The sequence below is a fragment of the Hyperolius riggenbachi genome, chromosome 6 (genome assembly GCF_040937935.1).
Source record: "Hyperolius riggenbachi isolate aHypRig1 chromosome 6, aHypRig1.pri, whole genome shotgun sequence".
NCBI classification, from domain to species: Eukaryota; Metazoa; Chordata; class Amphibia; order Anura; family Hyperoliidae; genus Hyperolius; species Hyperolius riggenbachi.
The window spans coordinates 99,116,150-99,141,089 of NC_090651.1; the positions used below are offsets into that span (position 1 = coordinate 99,116,150).

The window sequence follows — 24,940 nt, forward strand, 5'->3', positions numbered from 1 at the left end:
CACCATTAAAACTTCTTTTATCTCTGCCTACTACTGTAGAAAGGCATAAAGAGGCTGCTAAATTGTGTACAAGCACACCAACTGCATAAAATAATAATAAAAACAATAATGAAAAAAACAGCTTTGTGTTAAAAAAGAGTAAATTCAAAGAATGCAAAGACACCTTCATATTATCTTGCAGTAAATTTAATCATCAGTGAAAGCATATTCAAATAGTGATTAAGGATTATTTTGTATTACAGTTAACTGCCATAATCATTAAACAGAAACTGTTATATTTATCATCTTCATCCATTTTCTGCAGCCATAGGTCTAGGTTCCAGTGATCCTACAAAAAAAAGTGCAACATATTTAAAAAAACAAACACTTAAACTGTTTAACCTATTTTGGTTCCTGGACGTAGAAACTACGTCCAGGAACCATGCGCGCTACCGCGCGCCCCCGCGGCCGATCGCGCGCGTGCACGCGCACTCCCGGCCGCGGATTCGGTAGCCAGGGAATTAATGTATCGGGCTATGGTGCCTGATCACTGATTCCTCTCCCCCGCTGAAAAAGCGACAGCTTCTCTCGGAAGCTGCGCCTTTTCTGGCCGTTTCCCTCCCTGATGCGCCACTCTAAGCGTGTGTTACGCTTAGAGTGACGTCATGTAAACAAACTCATGGCCGCCATCTTGTGGCCAAAAAGTAATACTACAACTGAAAACAAAAATAAATTAAAATGAACACACATTTACATTATAAATCTATTGTTTACCCCCCACCCTCCCAAAACTACCCAAATAAAATGTTTACTATAAAAAAAAAAAAATTACAATAAAAAAAAAATGTAAATATTTACCTAAGGGTCTAAACTTTTTAAATATCAATGTAAAGATGAAATATTTCTATATTTTTTTTATTTTAAACTTGTTAATAGTGATAGATGCAAAATGGAAAAAATGCACCTTTATTTCCAAATAAAATATTGTCGCCATACATTGTGATAAGGACATAATTTTAACGGTGTAATAACCGGGACATATAGGCAAATACAATACGTGAGTTTTAATTATGGAGGCATGTATTATTTTAAAACTATAATGGCTGAAAACTGAGAAATAATGAATTTTTCCATTTTTTTCTTATTCTTCCTGTTAAAATGCGTTTACAGTAAAGTGGCTCTTAGCAAAATGTACCCCCCCAAACAAAGCCTAATTGGTGGCGGAAAAAACAAGATATAGATCAGTTCATTGTGATAAGTAGTGATAAAGTTATAGGCTAATGAATGGGAGGTGAACATTTCTCACGTGAAAACCACGGAACCTGAATGGGTTAAACAGACTGCTCTAAATAAATATGGTGCTCTAAATAATTTATGAATTCAGATGACCTCAGACTCTAAAGATCAATAGCTGTAGAACCCAGAGGGTGTTTTTCATGTAAAAGGATAAATATCATAAAAAACAGTAAATAGTAAAATGTAAAATACATACAGTACATATAAATGTACTTTACATAGGAAAATGTATTATAAATCACTTTTTTCTATATCATTGTCCCTTAGAGTAGTTGGTAAAAATCTGACAGATCTGTCAGGTTTTGGACTAGCTCATCTCCCCTTCTCACTTATTTTTTTATTTACTAAAGCACTTACTGGATTACAGTTGCTCAGTGTAATTGTCAAAATAGTATGCAAATGAGTAGGTGGCTGATATCTTTGTATATATCCTTTCCAGGGAGTGTTTTTGTAAAGACTAAAGGTAATATTGAGAATCTCCGATGAGGAGTTGGACTAGTCCAAAATATGTCAGGTCAGTCAGCTTTTTACAACTCACTGTAAGTGACAGCAACATAGAAAAAAATATAAATTGTGTGTGTTTTAATCTGGGAGAAACATTTTATAAATATTTTTCAATTTTACAATTTTTCGCGACAGTGCTTCATTGAGCAAGGTGCACATTTTGAAGAAAAGTCTGATGTACGGGTCCAGTCTTGCTATCCTAAGGGTACTGCAGTTAGGGATCTAGCTATAAACATGTTTGACGTGGTTGAGTAAGAATAACTTTTGCTATGAAGAAGAGAGGGACAATTTTGCCCCTGAACGGAGTAAGTAAAAATTTCATAAAAACATCCATTAGAAAAATATTTTTGTCTATATGCATTTGAATGTGACTTTCCTCATTGTTTATTCGTTCTTTTTTTTTCTCTTACTAGCAAATACGTGCCTTTGGGCATATTCCAGGTTAGCGAAAGGCAATGATTCTAGGAAGGATGGTCAAAGCTGGGCTAAATGACATCTTGAAACTGTTCATGTACATCTATGGCCAACTTTAGTGCTCATCTTTTTTTTTTTACAGTTTTAATTTATAAATTATTTGCCAGTGTTTGCTCATTGTAAAATCTCACCTGATCCTAACTTACTTACTAAATGTATAAGTAATGCTGGGCTGGCATTTTTACTGCTGGCCAGGTGAACACTGTGGGATATTCTTCACGTCCTCTGAGCAGGAACATTGCATGTTCTTTCAGAGTGCCCTGGGGTAGAAGGTTACATGACATCATAGGCCAGGCCAGGCATGGGCAAACTTGGCCCTCCAGCTGTTAAGGAACTACAAGTCCCACAATGCATTGCAGGAATCTGACAGCCACAGTCATGACTCATAAAGGCGAATGCATTATGGGACTTGTTGTTCCTTAACAGCTGGAGGGCCACGTTTGCCAATGCCTGGCCTAGGCTAAACAACACTAGGAGGTTGAGGCTACATACCAATGTACAGCAAAATATGAATATAGGAAGCATGTATGACACTGAAACCAGGATAATTAACCACTTTTTCCACTTCATCAAAGCCACAAGGACGTAGATATATGATATTACATTCTACCCCAGCTGTGCCCGATCAGGCGTGCTCCTGAGCACACCCCCAGAACTGTCAGCTGTAGTACTAATTGGCATGTTCCCTTATAGCCAATTAGTCCAACCCCCACAGATGAACGATCGCTGCAGTAGCCAACTGCAGCGATCCGTCATCTGTCCCCCTCCGTGCACAAATCATTCAAACTAATCCTGGGGGTACATCTAGCTATAATGGGGTAATGCTGATCCTGAGTCGGGGATACATCTGGCTATAAAGTCGGGGACACATCTGGCTATAAAGAGGGGCACTATTCCTGGGGGTGCATCTGTCCATCTATACTGGGGGTGGCAAACACAGGGGACTCAACTGGCTATGCTGGGAGGCTGATATTGGAGACACATCCGGCTATACTTGGGGGGGGGGGGTGATACTGGGGACACATCTGGATATCTATACTGGGGGGACATAAACTGGTGGCACAGTTTTTATGACAGTAGCACTTTTTATTTTTAAACAGGAATTGGTCAAAATAGAGAAATAATGCATTTTTTTCTACTTTTTCCCATAAAAATGCATAGAGAAGAACATTTTACTTGGAATCAGATACCCCCAATGAAAGCTTAGTTTGTCTTGAAAAAAAACGATATATCGATAATTTAAGTGGCATGAGTACAGATGAAGTTATTGCTGATTAAAAAGGGACACAGCTAAAGCGTCAAAACTGCTCTGGTCCATTAGGGGAAAACAAGGTCTGGATGCGAAGTGGTTAAGGTAAAAATTAGTATCCTGAATAGTTTATTGCATTCTACTGTATGTCATAGGATCAAAATTTACTTAGTATACAAATTTTACTTTTATGCACATCCCACATAGAGCTTAATCACTTAAGTGTCAGCGGTCTCTGCCCCCTTAAGGACCAGAGACCGCTGGCACAGAAACGGCTGAATCCCGATGAATCGCCGCACAGCCGCAACTGCCGTCACTACCGCACATTGGGAACCTGGGCCACCCACTCTGCCGTCTCTATGATGGCAGAGTTCCTGTGAGCCGGTCAGGAGCCGCTTTCATTGGCCCCTGACCCTGTCTTTCAATGTAAGCCAATGGGAGTTGCTTACATCGAAAGACAGGGCCAGGAGCCAATGTCATAGAGACAGGCAGAGCGAGTGAGCTGCAGCGGGAGATGGTCGGGGATTCAGTGCCGAGATCGGCGGGAGCAATGAAAACGGCGGATGCGCGCAGCGGCGGTGAGTTGAAATCTACACCCTGGCAGCCAGATAGCCATCAAAACAGGGCATAGATTTCAATTACGGCGGTCCTTAAGTAGTTAAAGGGACTCCGAGCAGTGATTAAAAACAAAATCTGAACTCATTTTCTCTAGAAAAACATACTTATTATATATTTGTGTTTACATGCATTTAACATTTTAAGATTTTTCACGATAGTGGTCTTTTAAAGGGACTCCGAGCAGTGATTAAAAACAAAATCTGAACTTACCTGGGGCTTTCTCCAGCCCACCGTAGGTCAGGAGGTCCCTCGGCGTCCTTCTGGCTCCTCTCCCGGTCCCTCTGCAGAAATGACACTCGGCAGGCACCCGGCGACAACGGGACCGAGTGTCGGGCTCCCTCTTCCTGAAAGATGACGTTAGTCGTCATCACGCCGGGCCGCCTCGCGTCATTACGGTTAAACAGCGCATGCACAGTACTGTCACACCGGCCGCCCTGATGACGCGAGACTGCCTGCGTGATGACGACTAACGTCGTCTTTCAGGAAGAGGGAGCCCGACACTCGGTCCGGGTGCCACAGGGTATCATTTCTGCGGAGGGACCGGGAGAGGAGCCAGAAGGACGCCGAGGGACCTCCCGACCTACGGTGGGCTGGAGAAGGCCCCAGGTAAGTTTACATTTTGTTTTTAGTCACTGCTAGAGAAAATGAGCCATCAATTACTTTTCTTCTATGTTGCTGTCACTTACAGAAGGTAGTAGAAATTTAACTGACAGGTTAAATTTAATAGAACTGACAGGTTTTTGACTAGTCCATCTTTCATTGGGGATTCTCAGCAAGGTTTTTATTCTTTATACAGACATTCCCTGAAAAGGATTTATACAGTGACGCTGGCCAGCCTCCCTGCTCACTGCACACTTTTTGTAGCAGTTGGTCAGAGCAACTGCCATTCACCAAGTGTTTTTGAAAATAAACAAAACCCTGAGAAAAACCCCATGAGGAGATGTGTTAGTGCAAAACCTGTCGGTTCTGTCAGATTTCTACTACCTGCTATAAGTGACAGCAACATAGAAGAAATGTCTTTTATGGCTCATTTTACTTTGGAAGAAATGTACTTCTTATTTGTATGCATTTATACTGTATGTATTTTAAATGTTATGATTATGACATATTAGAAAATCTCTGTGCAAGTATGATTTCTTTCCTCTCAATGAATAGAAGTAAAGGCAGTAATAAATTGAGCATATGCTTCTTCATATCACTGGCCAAGCCTGCAGCATTTATCTGTATCACATTGTGGGTCCAGACTGAATGCGTTTTAGATATATTGTTAAGATTGGTCCAAGTACTTAAATGATGTGATAAAATTGAATAAAGAACGTACAATCAAGATGGGTTGCTGCATGGCCAACATAAGTATACGTGTTACACAGAAATCATATTATTCATTTGTGAACTTAAAGAGAACCTGTACTGAGTAAAATTATTTAAAACAAACACATGAGGTAACTTCAAATGAACATTACATAGTTACCTTGCTATTAGTTCCTCTCAGAAGCTCACCATTTTCTTCTGTCAGTGATCGCTTCGAGTTCTGACAACATTTTGTCAGTTGCTGTCAGTTATAGCTGAGAGGAGAACTGATATGCCAAGTAATGTCTATGTTTCCCTATGGCTCAAGTGGGCGATATGACAGTTTAACAGTGTGCTGACCAGAAAGCTGTTATAGGGTAATGACCATTTTCAAAATGGAGGACATAGAATTCCCTTGATCCCAGTGGACAAACAGGACGTGGGAAAGGAGAAAGAGATTGAGTAGTAGACAACATGGGAGGTAAGTATGACCTGTGTATGTTTATTTCACTTTTAATTTTCAGTACAGGTTTTCTTTAAAGGAGGACTATCACAAAAAATGTAACATTTTAAACACATGGGTATAAAATTTAGGTTTCTCCCTGAGTAAAATGTACCATAAATTACTTTCTTTCCTATATTGCTGCTGTTATTTACAGTAGGTAGTGAAAATCTAACAGAAGTGATAGGATTTGGAGTAGTCCTTTTCCTTGTGGGGGATTCTCACTTATTTCTTTATTTACAAAAACCCTTACTGAACAGCAGTTACTCATTCCAACTGGTAAAATAATGTGCAGTCGACTGGGGAGGTCAGTCTGCATCTTTGTATGTATCCTTTCCATGGAGTACTTTGGTAAATAATACAAGTAATACTGAGGATCTTCTATGAGGGGATGAACTAGTCTAAACTCTGTCAGATCTCTTGGCTAAGTAATTTATAGTGCATTTTACCTTCCAAGAAAGTGTTTTAAACTTCACAGTTTCTTGCGATAGTGATCCTTTAAACCTAATTACTAAAGCGATTCAGCTGATAACTTGTAAGAGCTGGTGCATTAATAGGTTCCACATTTACTTACACAAATTATAGTTAATTCCCAGTGTGTTTTCATTTAGATACATCATTGGCATTATCATTTGTTCCCCCTGCACTTTCAACTCCAGTTTCATCGGATTTTTTTGCAGAGTCACCTGGGCTCTCCTGATCTACATCCTTGGACTCTTCTGGAGTTTTGGAAGCATCTGTTGATGTACTTTGCTCACTAGCATCCTGTGGTGATGCTGTATCTTCTTTCTCTGCAGTACCTGACTCGTTATCAGTCTTGCCTGTATTGTCCTGATTTTCATTAACAGGTGTGTCTTGATTTTCATTATCAGGACTAGTAGAATTGGTAGTGGAGTCACTTGTGTCCCCCTTACTTTCATTCTCAGGTGGATTTGAATTTCCATCCATCACATCTGATGAACTGCTTCCGGGGTCATTTTTGTTCTCTGTACTTTCATTCCCAGATGTTTTTGAACTTTCCTCTTTCACATTTGAAGAACTGTTAGGGGAGTCATCTGCATCTTCCTTATTTTTATCCTCAGGGTTTTCTGAACTATCACCTTTCAAACCTGAAGAATTGCTAGTGGAGCCACCTGTGTTCGCATTACTTTCTTCCATAGATGGCTCTGAACTTCCATCCTTAGGATTTGCTGGGATGTCTGGTTTATTATCTGTTGTCTGAGTTTCCTTTGTTTCCGATGAACTGCTTGAACCTTTATCAGGATTCTGTTGATGTTGGTTGCCTTCACCAGCTGAACTTGGCTCATCAACTTTTTTCTTCTCGTCATTGTCACCAGATGCACTTGAACCTGATTGGGAAGTTTCATTTGGAGGACTCTGCTTCTTACCTTTGCCTGCATGATTGCCATCTCCTTTCTTGTCATTATTCTGCCATACAATGAATCAAGAGTTACTTGTATAGTCTAAAAAGAACACATTCAATTAATATTATCTTGGTAAACAGAATACTACATTAAGGTTACAGCAAATTAAGTTGTTGATCCATTAAAGCATGGCATTGTGCAGTCCCCATTGCCCCTAACATCCACTTAGTATCCTCACTTTCTCTAAATGGTACTGCACAAGAAGAAAAAAAATACAAATCTGATTGGCTGTTGAGAATACAGCAGATAAGTGCCTACCTGCAATAGAGTGCAAGCCCCACTTGTGGGGTAAAATACACACCTAGCTTAACACATGACCTGTCTACCACTGGAGGATGTCGGCTTCCTGTAACAGCCTGCATGCAACCTGTCAAGTACTCGGCCCTCCCACCGCGGATAAGTCATCCCCCATGGGGGGGACCCAATACCAACCAAATCCTAACCTGCATGCAACCTGGTGGCGCACCCAGGCTATGCATGTGCATAGGTTAGGATGTGGATGGTGTTGGGTCCCCTCCCATGGGGGATGACTTCTCTGCGGTGGGAGGGACGAGTACTTGACAGGTTGCATGCAGGCTGTTACAGGAAGCCGACATCCTCCAGTGGTAGACAGGTCATGTGTATGCTAGGTGTGTATTTTACCCCATAAGTGGGGCTTGCACTCTCTTGCAGGTAGGCACTTATCTGTTTTTAAGTAGCACTGCTCATTTCTTTGCCATGTACTAATTTAATTCATTTTTGGTCAGCTGCTCCCATTTAACAGCTTTGCTTTTGGTGTATATGCAGAGCTTCTGTTTGGGTTCAAGGTGCATTTGCAGTTTCTGGGAGGGCTCAGCGCACCTCTGATTGGAGGCCATTCGGAGGCGGCCTGGTGATGCGCTGATCCACCTTTTGCTGCAATGTTGAGAATACAGGGCCGTTTCTTGGGCAGTGCAGGCAGAGCGACCACACTAGGTGCAGTCCAACAAGTAGAAGAAGGGGGGCGCCGGCAGAATGACATAACCGTTAGGGAGCTGGTGATGCGTGGTGCAGCCAAATGGAGGAAGAAGATTACCAGTGCAATTACCTTCCTTGACTCCACCTGGGCTGCCTGCGTCCGACATCAAGTCATCATCATGTCATCACTGCGTGATGACACCTGGTGTCCTGTAGTCAGAGCCGGATTTACCATTAAACAAAGTAGGCACTTGCCTACAGGCGGCGCCATTTGTGAGGAGCGGGCGGCTCCCTTGCCGCCCAATGTGCCTCCTTCTCTTTCTCACTCCCTCCATCTCAGCAGCGGCTCCAATCTTCTACAGCAGCGAGCAGCACTGTATCAAAGGATGCTCGCTGGCTCCATGCGTCCAGCGTTGACGTCACTAACCAGCACATGATTCTGTGGGGGACCATGGAGAGGACGCAGGGGGCGCTGCTGAGTGACGTCAATGCTGGGCGCATGGAGCAGGCGAGCATCCTTTGATACAGAGCCGCTCGCTGCTGTTGAAGGAGAATGCTGCTGCTACTTTTTCAGATCCAGGTCTCCTCTTCTTCCTTCTTCTGCCCACAGAGATTTCCTCAGATGCTGTCTGGAGCAGCTTGGGGCATTTGAGAAAAGGACTTGAACATGCTGCAGGTTCGCCCCCTCCACCCCAAACACTGCCCACTACGACACTTGGGGTGTCACTGCCGCAGACCAAATCTAACAGGAGGTAAACAGAGAAAAATGAAGCCTGTAGCCTGTCTAATCTCCCCTCATCTGTGACATGCAAGCTGTAAGTAGACAAAATGCTGATTTATTACAGGATTTGTATCAGCGGTAACAAAGGAATGTTTTTCTTTAAAGGTTATTATGCTGTTGCGTATCTTTTAAAGCAGAGAGGATGTTCTAAGTTCCTGTCCGCTTTATCTCTTTGCTGACTGCTCTTCTTTATCTGCTCTACCCTCCAACCTACCTACTTGTCTACCCCCAATGACTCCTCTTGCTACTCACTAAACCTATCTACTGTGCTCTCCTACCTACCTACCCCAACTAACTCCTCTCTGTGCCCTCTATACCTACTTGTTGCGCTCTCCCACCTACCTATCCCCCTACTGATTTTCCCTGTGCCCTCTATACCTACCTGTTACACTCTCCCACCTACCTACCCCTACTGAATCCTCTCTCTGCTCTCTATACCTACTTGTTACACTCTCCCTCCTACCTACCCCCACTTACTCCTCTCTCTGCATTGTATACCTACCTGGTACGATCTCCCACCGATCTACCCCCACTGACTCCTCTCTTCGCCCTCTACACCTACCTGCGGTGCTCTCCCACCCACCTACAGCCACTGACTCGTGCTACTATCAGCCTAAATTTAACCACCCTGGCGTTCTATTAAGATCGCCAGGGCGGCTGCGGGAGGGTTTTTTTTAAATAAAAAAAAACCTATTTAATGCAGCCAACTGAAAGTTGGCTGCATGAAAGCCCACTAGAGGGCGCTCCGGAGGCGTTCTTCTGATCGCCTCCGGTTGCCAGGTTGCCGCTAATATTTTAGACAGCCCATTTTTCTATAAATTAATTTAGATGTGGGAACTCTTTAGGGCGATCTACTAAACCAGAAATTAGGTTAAGAGACGATTACCATGTCATTTCTGCTCTGCACAGCAAATGACTCCAGCTGGAAGCTGGTAAACTGAGGGTGTTTTGTGCACCTAAAAGACTTAGCTGTACTCCAAAGTGAATGATGTTGCCATGGTTGCAAAAAGGTGAAATGTAATATCCTTGCAATGTAAGAAAATGATAGCTGGCTGCAAATACAAATAAAAAAAGGAAACATTTAAATAAAATTAATAAAAAAAAAAACAGTTGTCGCATAGAGGCTGTAAGGTGTAATGGTTTAAAGAACACTTTCGATTATCATGGTTTTTTTAACCTGGGATTGAGGGAGTTCCTGAAGTGCTGGTAAATAATGCTGTATACATTTCACTTGCTTGTCTCTTTCGTTTACTGTCTCAAATTTATTTCACTCTTAACTAAAGGCAAGTCTGTTCTAATCTTACGGCAAAGTGAGCCATAAGGGGGGGAAGGGGGGGAGAATCCCTCAGAGTGCAACTGTTAACCTTGTGTGTGAGAGAGAAAGCTCTCTGCAGCTTCCTGTGTCCTGTGTCTCTGACTGAAGTGTCTGAAAAGAGCAGGGTAAATGTAACTTTTTATAAACATTTGCTATTGTCTGTGACATCACAGCTTATCACACTTTTTTTTTGCTTTCAGAAAAAAATGCTCTGTAGTCTGATATGCAAAAACAAAACAACAACACTGACTGTGCATTGAAGCAGACACCCGTTTTGAGAATGATTTGTTCCCATAGAGCTAAATCCTACACAAAATGAATTAAAGCTTTTGCCTCTGATATTTAAAGAGAACCCGAGGTGGGTTTAAAGAATGTTATCTGCATATAGAGGCTGGATCTGCCTATACAGCCCAGCCTCTGTTGCTATCCCAAACCCCACTAAGGTCCCCCTGCGCTCTGCAGTCCCTCATAAATCACAGCCATGCTGTGAGGCTGTGTTTACATCTGTAGTGTCAGTCTCAGCTGCTGCCCCGCCTCCTGCATAGCTCCGGTCCCTGCCCCCGTCCCTTCCCTCCAATCAGCAGGCAGGGAAGGGATGCAGGCGGGGACTGGAGTTCTGCAGGAGGCGGGGAGAGCAGCAGACTGACACTATAGAGATAAACACAGCCAGCTCTGACAAGCTGTTTGTCAGCAGCGTGGCTGTGATTTATGAGGGATTTTAGAGTGCAGGGGGACCTTAGGGGGGTTTGGGATAGCAACAGAGGCTGGGCTGTATAGGCAGATCCAGCCTCTGTATGCAGATAATATTCTTCAAACCCACCTCGGGTTCTCTTTAACATGAAAAGTAGGAAAATGTTTACACAACTACTAATTTACACTACCACATTATTTGTACATTGTCATTTTACAACACTTGGTTTCATAGTGTTCCTTTAAGGGATCTACCTCTGACATAGGCAACCAGGGTTCAAATCTCAGCTCTTCCTTTTTCAGTAAGCCAGCACCTATTCAGTAAAGAGTTCTTTGGCAAGACTCCCTAACACTGCTACTGCCTACTGAGTGCACTCTAGTGGCTGCCTCGCAAGTGCTTTGAGTCCGCCAGGAGAAATGCGCTTAACAAATATAGGAATTATTATTATAAAACATGTTGTATAATTTATTTTGGATTTGTTTTTCTTTAAAGTTATAGATTTCTAAATACATTACCGGGTGTTGTTGCTTTCCTCCTGGTAATCCGAGATTAGACCAGAGTTTATCTAAGATGTTTGCCTTCTTTCTCCTGAAAGCACATGCTCCATAATCTATCATAAAGAAAATGTTCACATTAGTTTATTTTTATTTCAGAAAGAAAATATTTGGATTAGTAGTGCAAAAACATATTGCATTCATAACTAAGGCTCTTACTGAAATCACACTACTTCTGCTCACCTGTATTCAAGCAGAGGCTGAGTCCAATCAGCAGGAAGACAGCTGTAATCTTCATTTTGCAGATTGCTGAGATCACTTGTGTTGCAGTACGGCAGTCACTGGATATTTATACCCTATCGCCATGCATCGGAAAATAACTCCACAGAACAAACCCGCTTACTAATCTCTATAAAATATCTTGGCAGACATACACTTGACCTGTCTGAGCCTAAAGTTAAATACTAATAAAATATTTAATTCTTTGTTTTATGTGTATCCTTTAAATTACTGGGATTTTCCATCCATCGCCAAATGCGAGAGGTGGACATTAAAGTAAAGATCCCATAATTTATGAAAGTGGTTGGTAGGGATGGTCGTTGAATTTTGCTGGTCAATTTCTTAACACAAATTTGGCCAATCAGTATAATGAGTATTACAAATTATCAAATGAGTATTTCAACCCATTTCTGTCATTTAGGTGAATCAGAAAGCTCTCTGACCCAAGCAACTGCACTGCAAGTACAGTTTTTTTGGGCATGTTCACATCTCTAACTAAAGGCAAGTCTGTTCTAATCTTACGGCAAAGTGAGCCATAAGGGGGGGAAGGGGGGGGGGGGAAATCCATCAGAGTGCAACTGTTAACCTTGAGTGTGTGAGAGAAAGCTCTCTGCAGCTCCGTGTGTGTGTGTGTGTGTGTGTGTGTGTGTGTGTGTGTGTGTGTGTGTGTGTGTGTGTGTGTGTGTAAGGGGGAGAGGTGTGGGTCAGACTTAATTCTCTTTCTTTCTTTTTCTTTTTTCTTGATCTTTGTTCTTTCAGATTGTTTTAGATCTTAATAACCGAGTGATGTGGTACAATTGTGTGTCTGAGTATTAACATACCACAAATTTGAAATTTCTATTGCTATAATCTATTGCTATTAATAATCATCTTCTGCATCCCCCTTTGCCAATTGCGCCGCTCCCCGCCGCGATCCTGGCTTTTAATTGCAAGTTTTAGGCAATGTTTACAAACTAAAAACATGGCGGCTAACCAGTAAGTGATGTTTGTGTGTGTATGTAAATACAGTGGGTTGCAAAAGTATTCGGCCCCCTTGAAGTTTTCCACATTTTGTCATATTACTGCCACAAACATGAATCAATTTTATTGGAATTCCACATGAGAGACCAACACAAAGTGGTGTACACATGAGAAGTGAAACGAAAATCATACATGATTCCAAACATTTTTTACAAATAAATAACTGCAAAGTGGTGTGTGCATAATTATTCGGCCCCCTTTGATCTGAGTGCAGTCAGTTGCCTATAGACATTTCCTAATGAGTGCTAATGACTAAATAGAGTGCACCTGTGTGTAATCTAATGTCAGTACAAATACAGCTGCTCTGTGAGGGCCTCAGAGGTTGTCTAAGAGAATATTGGGAGCAACAACACCGTGAAGTCCAAAGAACACACAAGACAGGTCAGGGATCAAGTTATTGAGAAATTTAAAGCAGGCTTAGGCTACAAAAAGATTTCCAAAGCCATGAACATCCCACGGAGCACTGTTCAAGCGATCATTCAGAAATGGAAAGAATATGGCACAACTGTAAACCTACCAAGACAAGACCGTCCACCTAAACTCACAGGCCGAACAAGGAGAGTGCTAATCAGAAATGCAGTCAAGAGGCCCATCATGACTCTGGACGAGCTGCAGAGATCTACAGCTCAGGTGGGAGACTCTGTCCATAGGACAACTCTTAGTCATGCACTGCACAAAGTTGGCCTTTATGGAAGAGTGGCAAGAAGAAAGGCATTGTTAACAGAAAGCATAAGAAGTCCCGTTTGCAGTTTGCCACAAGCCATGTGGGGGACACAGCAACCATGTGGAAGAAGGTGCTCTGGTCAGATGAGACCAAAATGGAACTTTTTGGCCAAAATGCAAAACCCTATGTGTGGCGGAAAACTAACACTGCACATCACTCTGAACACACCATCCCCACTGTCAAATATGGTGGTGGCAGCATCATACTCAGGGGGTGCATCTCTTCAGCAGGGACAGGGAAGCTGGTCAGAATTGATGGGAAGATGGATTGAGCCAAATACAGGGCAAACTTGGAAGAAAACCTCTTGGAGACTGCAAAAGACTTGAGACTGGGGCGGAGGTTCACCTTTTAGCAGGACAATGACCCTGAACATAAAGCCAGGGCAACAATGTAATGGTTTAAAACAAAACATATCTATGTGTTAGAATGGCCCAGTCAAAGTCCAGATCTAAATCCAATTGAGAATCTGTGGCAAGATCTGAAAACTGCTGTTCACAAACGCTGTCTATCTAATCTGACTGAGCTGGAGCTGTTTTGCAAAAAAGAATGGGCAAGGATTTCAGTCTCTAGATGTGCAAAGCTGGTAGAGACATACCCTAAAAGACTGGCAGCTGTAATTGCAGCAAAAGGTGGTTCTACAAAGTATTGACTCAGGGGGCCGAATAATTACGCACACCCCACTTTGCAGTTATTTATTTGTAAAAAATGTTTGGAATGATGTATGATTTTCGTTCCACTTCTCACATGTACACCACTTTGTATTGGTCTTTCACGTGGAATGCCAATAAAATTGATGCATGTTTGTGGCAGTAATGTGACAAAATGTGGAAAACTTCAAGGGGGCCGAATACTTTTGCAACCCACTGTATATATATATATATATATATATATATATATATATATATATATACAGAGGGGCTGCAGCACACAACTGGAAAACAGTGACAGGGGCTCTTGGTTATGATTTAACTCGTTTAAGATCACCAACTGTGCCAAAGTGTCCCCAATCTGGTGAGTCCTACTTTAACCATGCAAAAATGCTGTTTTTTATCAGTGTTCTAGTGGGAACCATTCCAATAGCCCAGGAGTCAACTTAATGGAGAAAAGGGAATTAAAAACACCTCACCTTCTAATAGCTACTGACTGAACTCTGAGCTCCGCTCATTTATATGCTTAACTGTGCTAGAGATGGGTGTGGTCATGGATGCTCACAGGGGAAAATAATATATACCAGGCAGAGGCGTAGCTAGGGTTTTCAGCGCCCGGGGACAAAGACTATTAATGCGCCCCCTAAGGTGAAGGGTCGTGACCAAATGTGAGCGTGATTATGGGTGCTCCACATTTGGTCACGCCCCTTCAAATGTACATGGAGGTTAGCAGGCTCACGCTCACCCACCCTCCCTCAGTATGTACCTTCCAGCATGTTCCAAGACAAATTCAGCAATCATGAGCCCCCCCATCAAGACAAATCCTGCAATCATGAGTAAACATGAGGCCCCCAACATGACCAACTCAGCAATCATGAGGCCCCCAACATGACCAACTCAGCAATCATGAGGCCCCCAACATGACCAACTCAGCAATCATGAGGCCCCCAACAAGACAAATTTAGCAATCCTGAGGCCCCCAACAAGACAAATTCAGCAATCATGAGGCCCCTAACAAGACAAATTCAGCAATCATGAGGCCCCTAACAAGACAAATTCAGCAATCATGAGGCCCCCAACAAATCATGAGGCCCCCAACAAGACAAATTCAGTAACCATGAGGCCCCCAACAAGACAAATTCAGCAGTCATGAGGCACATAAATAGACAGCATTTCACATAAATAGGCAGAATGCCCCCTTAATATGGTAGACACCTCTCACCTGGCAGCAGTTCCCCAAAATACACTCAATCTGACAGCAGTGCTTCCCCAAAAATAGGTAGCCCCAGGTCTATAGGTGTCCCCAGAATAGGTGGCCAGCAGTATAGATGTCCCCAGAACAGGTAGCCAGGGGTAGAGATGTCCACAGAACAGGTAGCCAGGGGTATATGTGCCCAGTATATGTAGGCAGGGGTATGTGTCCCCAGTATATGTAGCTAGAGGTATATGTGCCCAGTATATGTAGCCAGGGGTATATATGCCCAGTATATGTAGCCAGGGGTATATATGCCCAGTATATGTAGGCAGGGGTATATGTGCCCAGAGTAGGTAGCCAGGAGTATATGCCCAGTATATGTAGGCAGGGGTATATGTGCCCAGAGTAGGTAGCCAGGGGTATGTGCCCAGAGTAGGTAGCCAGGGGAATATGTGCCCAGAGTAGGTAGCCAGGGGTATATGTGCCCTGAGTAGGTAGCCAGGGGTATATGTGCCCAGAGTAGGTAGCCAGGGGTATATGTGCCCAGAGTAGGTAGCCAGAGGTATATGCCCAGTATATGTAGGCAGGGGTATATGTGCCAAGAGTAGGTAGCCAGGGGTATATGTGCCCAGAGTAGGTAGCCAGGGGTATATGTGCCCAGAGTAGGTAGCCAGGGGTATATGTGCCCAGAGTAGGTAGCCAGGGGTATATGCCCAGTATATGTAGGCAGGGGTATATGTGCCAAGAGTAGGTAGCCAGGGGTATATGTGCCCAGAGTAGGTAGCCAGGGGTATATGTGCCCAGAGTAGGTAGCCAGGGGTATATGCCCAGTATATGTAGGCAGGGGTATATGTGCCCAGAGTAGGTAGCCAGGGGTATATGTGCCCAGAGTAGGTAGCCAGGGGTATATGTGCCCAGAGTAGGTAGCCAGGGGTATATGCCCAGTATATGTAGGCAGGGGTATATGTGCCAAGAGTAGGTAGCCAGGGGTATATGTGCCCAGAGTAGGTAGCCAGGGGTATATGTGCCCAGAGTAGGTAGCCAGGGGTATATGCCCAGTATATGTAGGCAGGGGTATATGTGCCCAGAGTAGGTAGCCAGGGGTATATGTGCCCAGAGTAGGTAGCCAGGGGTATATGCCCAGTATATGTAGGCAGGGGTAAATGTGCCCAGAGTAGGTAGCCAGGGGTATATGTGCCCAGAGTAGGTAGCCAGGGGTATATATGCCCAGAGTAGGTAGCCAGGGGTATATGTGCCCAGAGTAGGTAGCCAGGGGTATATGTGCCCAGAGTAGGTAGCCAGGGGTATATGTGCCCAGAGTAGGTAGCCAGGGGTATATGTGCCCAGAGTAGGTAGCCAGGGATATAAGTCCAGTATATGTAGGCAGGGGTATATGTGCCCAGAGTAGGTAGCCAGGTCAGGTGTCCCCCTCCCCAGCAGGAGGGGAGCAGCGCAGAGAAGAGCTGCTCTCCCTTCCTCGCTGTCCCCTCCAATGTCCGGGTGGCTGGCAGCGGCGGGCGGAACTTACCTCCGTCTCGTCGCAGCGCCGGATGGATCTGCCACTACTCTGGTCTGGTCCAGACCAGAGCAGCGGCTGCGCACCCGAACTTCCGCCCGGCGCTGGAGCGAGACGGAGGTGAGTTCCGCCCGCCGCTGCCAGCCCAGCCACCCGGACATTGGAGGGGACAGCGAGGGAGGGAGAGAGCACCTAAGGTGAGGGAAGGAGGGGGGATATGGCCCCCCTTCCCCACCGTCCGCACAGCTCTCCCTCTTCTCTGCGCTGCTCCCCTCACCCGCCGGAAAAAAAAAAACCCCGCAGCTCAGCCAGGCGGAGGGCGCCCTTGGGGACCAGGCGCCCCGGGGCACTTGTCCTACCCCGACCCCCCCTAGCTCCGCGCCTGATACCAGGGAATGGGCAGCACAAACCAAATTATATGCAATACCCAGTCTACATAAGAAATATATAAATACAGAGGGGCTGCAGCACACAACAGGAAAACAGTGACATGTGCTCTTGGTTACACTTTATTGAAATGGTTCCAGAACGCTGATTAAAAATAGCACTCTTGCTATTGCTCAAATGCGTTAAAGCATAACCAAGAGCCCCTGTCACTGCTTTCCTTTTGTGTGCTGCAGCCGCTCTGTATTTATATATTTCTTATAGAGACTGGGGATCTCCAATGCTGCATGCATGCTTTGCATAGTATTGCATATAATTTGTTTTGTGCTGCTCATCCCCTGGTATATATATATATATATATATATATATATATATATATATATATATATATATATATATATATATATATATAATGTTACAGTATAGTACAGGTTTTTATAACATACTGAATTATCTGCAACCCAATCTGGGATTCTCACAGTTTCTCAGCATGTGACAGACAGCTCCCTCCTCCCTCAACCTCACAAACTGCATCATATCACAGACAAGCTGAAACTTAGAGCAGAGACCTGTCTGTGAGGAGTAAACAAAGCACACAGAGCCTGCAGAGGGTGTGCATAACTTGTATTCATTACAACAGAAAAATACACATGTTTGATCCTTTTAGAAGTATATTAAAATATAACTTTTATTGATTTATATAAAATCACTTATCATTAATTTTTGTTGTTTTTATTTTCAATTATACACCCATAACAGAGTAGAGTTAACGGTACTTTAAAGAGCACATGTGACCATGAAGAGGATTTTTATAACAATGCTCAAACCCTGTACTCTGACTAATTGCTGTAAACTTACTACATATAAGACAATACCCCCCACCAATCCAACATGTTTCAACTCCCTAATTGAAGTCGTCGTCAGGGAAGAGTGCTTAGTGTAAAGGTTGCTAGTGCATTAAGTTAAAGCATTATATATACATCTGACAAGAAAAACAACAAATGAGAGCAATGTGCTGTCTTGCTCTTACAACCTTTACACTAAGCACTCTTCCCTGACGATGACTCCAATTAGGGAATCGAAACATGTTGGATTGGTTGTTCATTACAACAGAGGCAGTCACCATGGGTCGATAAAGCTTGACAAAGAAAAGAATATTAGATATATTACAGAGACAGACCACATTAGAACAGGTATAGGAACTTATAGGATAGAAAAAATAAGGCTGAAAATTTTGTTATAAAGTCTCTTTAAGAAAAAAGTGAATTGCATATGGGCCATTGGCTCATATGCAATTTACTTTTTCTCCTGACTTTTCACCTAGGTGATATTTTCACACCTTGTTATAAAATACCCTTTAACCTCCCAGGTGGTTCATTTCTGTCTGGATTTATTGGTCTAAAAGTGGTACATATTTTTCAAGGATTTTAGGACTCCAATTCTTAAGTCATAACTCACCAACATATGTCAGAATAAAGGTCTTGTAGAATTCCTGAGTATAATAAAAGACTGGAACACAAAATTGTTGAAAGAAATACATTTATGAATAAACTGAAAATAGTGAAACTCTACAAATAAGGCACCAGATTATTATACAGTATGTCCATATAGTATATACCTAATACGCCTCCCACGTGTGGTATATTTTAAAGCAGGGAACCGTACAGAGGGTGACATTACAATCAGGGCAGTACAATTATGATTCCTTATTATGATTTCCCTTTGGCATCAGTCTTGCTGCAGCATACAACACACATCCTGGTTGGTACATTTTTTGGGGGAGTGGGTGGAATGTAGTCCATAAAGTGATGACCAATGAGGCGCTCGGGATTGACTATGTAGCATGCACAGCGCCCAACTCTAACTTCTGCTGAGGTCTGATACTTCATGCAGATACACTAACACATCTTCCAGATAAAGTCTGCATGCGTTATTAACCTGTCACTGCACTGTTTGTACAGGATGTATCCATTCCACAGGCTTAGTTCCAGGAGATGCCGAAATATTTTTTGTATTTTTTTTGTTGTTTGCGGACTGCGGGGTAAAAGGTCATCACCTGGTCAGCTCTGTCCGCACCACCCATCATGTTGTTGTAATCCACCACGACCTGGGGCTTTTTGATGACTTTACCTCTTGTTCTGGTGGTGATAGTTGAGGTGTCATAGACTGTGCTGAGGAGACAGACATCTTTCTTGTCACGCCAGCAGAGAGCCAGCATTTTCCTCTTCTGCCGAGCAATAATGTCCCAGTTTTCAGTTTTTGCTTGGCGAAGGTTGTTGGCATTTCTCACCTGCTAGGCCTAACAGTGCCATAGGCATTGGTTTTATTTTTTATCATAAATTCAAAAAGTTCCAGGGAACTGTAAAAATGATCTGTGGTCTCACAGTACTCTTTGTTTAGCAAAGGCTCAATCAAAGACAGCACAAAGGATGTCGTCAGTCCGTAGTTGTTGAAAGTGGGGTCGAATTGAGTCCCTTTGCCATTTAAAGAATGGTGTAGATATATCCGATTGCTGACTCACATGATCATGTAGGATTTCACACCAAAGCGGGCCCTTTTGGATGCGATGTACTGAATCTAACTCAACCTTCCCTTGTAGGCCATCAGGCTTTCATCAACACTTATTTCCCTCTGGGGTACATAAGTGTTTTGGAAGTATTCCACCTGAAAAACCTCCCAATTTTTTTTGAGCTTTGGTGCAGGGTGGGTGGACTCATCAAAGGTGTCATTGTCTGAAAAGTGTGAATATTTCATTATGAGTCCAAAACGGTATTCAGCCATTACCGTGCCAAAGCAAAGGGTAGCAATTATCTTTCTAGTTGACCAATACCATTTCTGCAGGGGCTTCCTCACCACCCCCTACAGAATAATTAGTCCAAAGAAAAGCCACAAGTCCTCCTTAGGGGCCAGCTCCCACGTCCTGGTCCGTGAAAAGTGCTCTTGCGGAGCAGCTCGTTGTTGTGTAGCATAGCGGTGTGTCTCCAACCCTTTTTTTTCAATGACAGCATCACTGAAAAAGAGCTGCAAGTAGTCCGGGGTTGTGTTCCCTGTCTATCTTCAGGCCAGGCTCCCCAGTAAAAGGGAAACATGGGGGCGGTGCCAGAGCCTGATTAGTGTCATTTGGGCACCAAATGCGTACCTCACTAATGCATGGTGATGGAGTCACTGTCGCTCTCGATAACCGAGTCAGATGACAGATCTCCAGGTGCGTCACTTTCACTAAAGTCCACCACCAACTGCAGATCAGGATCACTGTCCTTAAACTCCATCAGCGCTTCCGATGTGACGCCGTGAGATTGGTGCCATAGCAGGTGACAGGCAGGCAGAGGTTGGTACAGGTGGCAGGATAAGAGAATAGGTAAAGTCCAGGCAGAGGTAGTGTCACAGGAGCCCCACTGGCCGTGAACACGCAAAACCGTCCGATCCGATTCTAGCACACAGATTGAGAGCTATGGACGCAATCTGCGTAGAATTGGCGGAGTTTGAGCGTCACGACGCAGTAGGGAGCCTGTGAGGTTACGAAAATACACTTTTACTCCAACCCAGGGGTAGATTTGCCACCATCTCTGTTTTCTATCAGCCCAGAGATAACTGCTAACTGGCTATAGACCTGTGAAACAAACAACCGGTTAAAACTGTGCAATTCCTATCTATCTATCAAAACAGTAGCGTCCCTTCGGAAGTTTAGGTCTCGTCTGTGTATACTGAATAGAAGGTTTTACTGAGAGGTAAAGACCTTTTAAAAAGCCTTTATTTGTTACAATATAAATAATTAATATATACAGACAATCGTGAACAATTAAACGATGAGAGACAGTGATAACACAGTACATAAAAGAAAAAGGGATAAAAAGAACGAATACTTATGATTCTGTGGAAAGTCCGTTCGGGAAAAGACAAAGTTCCTTTGTTGCAGTTAGTTCGCAATATGGCCGAACCACATGGCCGTTGCTCCGCCTGCAAGATGGCCACTGCTATTTCCCCAAGCAGTGGCAGTCTTTTCGGTATGATGGAAAGTGGGGGAATTCCCCGCCCGCCTGCTGGCCAGGTGCTTTTGATGAAGCTGGTTTGGGGGTGTGGCAATGCCGCCCCTCTGAGTCACCCACCAATGACAGTTCATTCCCTCTGAGAGATTTTAGGGCTAAACTTATGAAATGCTGTAACTCCTGAACCATACACGTTATATTTAGGGGGGTAACAGCTTCAGACTTGTTGGAAAATACAGATTAATATGACATCAGACACGGCTAAGCCAGCGGGTCAGGCTCCTGAGAAGATTAATATCTCGATAACCGGACGGTCTATCCCAAGGAATTTCATATCAGCACGATGGCCAGATTTTACCGGACAAGACGATATGAATTTTATAGCTGTGCGACATACGGTTTTCGTATGCCGACAGGAAATCATATCACCCATGCTTTCCTTATGGCCCATGCTCGGTGCCGGATCGGCTGGCTTTCTATGGCCCCCCTGTGGAGCCAGTTTCCTGGTCCTTTTCATGGGGACATCTGCTGTAGGGGGAATGAGCTAGGCCCTGCAGGGAACCCTGCCACGTGCGAGATTCCTGAGTGGTGAGGCATTCATGAGGGTGAGGGGACTGCTCTGGCTCACAGGGGAACATATCTTTGGATTTAAAATAACACAAAATGTCATTTTCGGATCACTTGCACGACTGCTCAGATCCGACAGGGAGCGATCAGGAAAGCGACTGTGAATTCTCTAGATTCACCTGCGTTTCTCACGGCTATTCCGTGACACCTCCCTTTCCTGACGCTGTGTAGAGGGTTGTCAGCAAGACATCCGTCGTAGCAGCCATTGGCGCTGTTGGGCCTAGTTCCCCCTGACACCGGGACAGCCCATCAGCGTTCCAGTGTCGGCCAACCTGGCTGACGGGTCTCGGGTTGCCGGTGCGGCAGGGAAACCTATTGGAGCGTGTGGCTCGGTTCCCCTGGACCGGTCGCGGTCTGCTACCCTCAGGGTTGACCTGACATGGACCGTTCTGGACAGGGCGTTTGCGCCACTGCAGTTGGACGTGGTGTCTGCCGGGACTGCTGACAACGGGCAGTGGGTTGGTTAGGTCAACAGCCAGCCCACGCAGGGTTCCCCTGCTAAGTGGCTGTGGACCTAAGGGAACCCCGCGGGAATCCCTGGACCTTCCCAGCTCCTGACAGACGGCACATGCTCCGCAGTAGTTTGCTACATCCCTGTTCATCCGGGGCCAATAAAACTGTTTCCGAATACCGGCAAGTGTCTTGCGGACCCCTGAGTGCCCTGTCAGAGGATTACCATGTGCGGATTTCAGCACATGTCCCCTGAACGCACTCGGGACCACAAGCCATTTGGTATTCGCGTGGGATCTACCTGTAGGGGGCTGTACAGACTCACTGTACAGTCTCCCACCTTCCCAGTACACCTTGAAAGCGGCCCCGTCTGCGAGGGGCTCAGCGGCTTGCTGCCTGAGCACCTCCAGGCTTGGGTCACTTTGTAGTGCGGCTGAGAATATGGCGCTGTCAGTTTCAGCCAACTGGCTCATGTCACACGAGGCCAGCGGCTGAAAGGTCTCATCCCTGTGGTCAGAGGAGGGGGAGGAGGCCGGAACCCCCTCCACCTGTCCTGAGCTCAGGTTCTGAGCAGTGCAGCTGCGCGGTACTGCTAGCACCGGTACACTGTCAGAATGGCACATACTGGCATTACTCACATCCTGGCTGCAGGCATGAATTACAGTGACAGGTACAACAACATTTTCATCACAAACAATCGGTATATCAAACACAGGTACCTGTGACACAGGTACTATTGGACTCGGTACCCCTGGACTGGGCACATTCAACCCACCTCCCCCCTGTTCTTGCCCCTTGGTGCAAAGTACCTTAGTGTGGGCGGAGAGTCCGTCTCCCTCCTGGCAGTCTGAGGGGCTTGGGGCAGGTTCATAATAGGACACAAGCTTGCCCAGGTCGGTCCCCAACAAAACTGGGACCGGCAGTTGGTCCAGGACCCCAACAACCTTCTCTTGAACCCCCACCCCCCAATCGATGGACACCCGAGCCTGGGGAATGCGAGAAAGAGTGCCCCCCACTCCAGTGAGGGTAAGGTATTTGTCAGGGAGGATATTTTCCGTCGGGACCAGGTGCGCACGCACCAGGGTGACATCCGCTCCAGTGTCGCGGAAACCGGTAACAAGCTGGTCGTTCACTGTAACCAGCTGGTGGTTGCTCGTAGCGGAGTGGATCCCTCTCCCACCTGCGAACATGACGTTGTTGGGTGCTCCCGGCTGGGGTGCGCTGGCTGGCGGCAGTTGCCGTGGGCGAGGTGTAGGTGGTGCAGGAGCTGGCGCGGTCTGCCTCCGCTCCGGGCAGTTAAACTTCATGTGTCCGGGCTTGCGGCAAAAGTGACAGGTGATGCCCTCTGTTACTGCAGGCCTGGACGCAGCAGCTGCGCTGGAGGGCCTCTGGGGCGCACGGCTCACAGAGGTAGGAGAGTCTGCAAAATTGTGGGACTGACCTCCTCTCCAGCTAAATGGGGCAGTCCTGCGGGTCTCCGGCACCCTGGTCGTTGCAAAGGTCTCAGCGAGGTCTGCAGCGACCGTCGCTGACGCCGGTCGGCGCTCCAGCACAAACTGGCGTACATCAGCCGGGCAAATGTTCAGAAACTGCTCCAGGACGATTAAGTCCTCCAGGACACCGTAAGACCCTTTAGTGAGGCCTAGCGTCCACTGGCGGAGTGTGGTGAGCAGACTGCTGACCACATCTTGATAAGAATCAGTAGATTTTTTCTGCCAGGACCTGAACCTTTTCCGGTAGGCTTCTGGCGTCAGCTGGTACTTAGTGATTATAGCCTCCTTTATAGCGGTATAATCATTGTCCTTTTCCACAGGCAGCTCTGAGAAAGCATCAAGCGCTTTGTAGCGCAGCAAGGGTGTCAGATGTCTGGCCCACTGGTCTTGGGACAGACGATACTGACGGCAGGCCTTTTCGAAAGACCTCAAAAACAAGTCAATGTCAGTGTCTTTTTCGATAATAGCAAATTTAAATTTTGCACTTACTGGAGCGGCAGTCCCTTCAGCAGGGAGGCTGGGCGTTGAACTCCGGCTGGCTTGCTGCACTTTCGCCATGTTCAGCTCATGCTGTCGTCTCTCCCGCGCCTCTGCAGATTGGCGTTCCTCTCGCTTTTGCTCCGCCATGTACTGCAGGTACTTGTCCACATCAGTTTCCATCAGCTTTTGCAATGCCTGCTGCATTACTGGATCAACATAACTGGACAGTCCAGTACTGGCCGGTTCCAGGCGAGTACTTTCAGGGGTTCTGGGGTCGGGGATCACACTGACAGCCTCCTGCGTATCTGTTGCCGCATTGCCCGCGGGTTGCTCAACCTCGGTACGCACAGGATCTTCAGTCTCTGGTTCCCCTCGACTTGCGTTAGATGAGCCGGTGTCCTCCACAGTGGACACCTCCAGCGTCCGCAGATTCTGGCTATCCCATCGGTACAAGTCCGTTATCAGGTCCTGCTGTTTCTTGCCGCGGATGTCCATGCCTCTCGCCTCGCACAGACTCTGCAGGTCGGATAGGACCATGACCTTGTAATTCCCGGACATTTCCATGCCAAATAAAAGAAAACTTTGG

General features: G+C 45.2%; 1 protein-coding gene across 2 annotated transcripts; it reads right to left on the reverse strand.

Annotated features, from left to right (window-relative positions):
- Positions 1-170: 170 nt before the first annotated feature.
- LOC137522498 (dentin sialophosphoprotein-like) lies at positions 171-11,864 on the reverse strand. 2 transcript variants are annotated; one of them, XM_068242568.1, is made up of 4 exons: positions 11,797-11,864; positions 11,575-11,669; positions 6,487-7,340; positions 171-328 (listed from the first exon to the last, which is right to left on the reverse strand). In XM_068242568.1, exons 1-3 carry the CDS (start codon positions 11,849-11,851, stop codon positions 6,516-6,518), a joined length of 975 nt encoding a protein of 324 aa, XP_068098669.1. In that variant the 5' UTR covers positions 11,852-11,864; the 3' UTR covers positions 171-328; positions 6,487-6,515. The 2 variants fall into 2 exon arrangements, with proteins under 2 accessions (XP_068098669.1, XP_068098670.1); XM_068242569.1 differs by having other exon boundaries at positions 6,483-7,340.
- Positions 11,865-24,940: the final 13,076 nt, after the last annotated feature.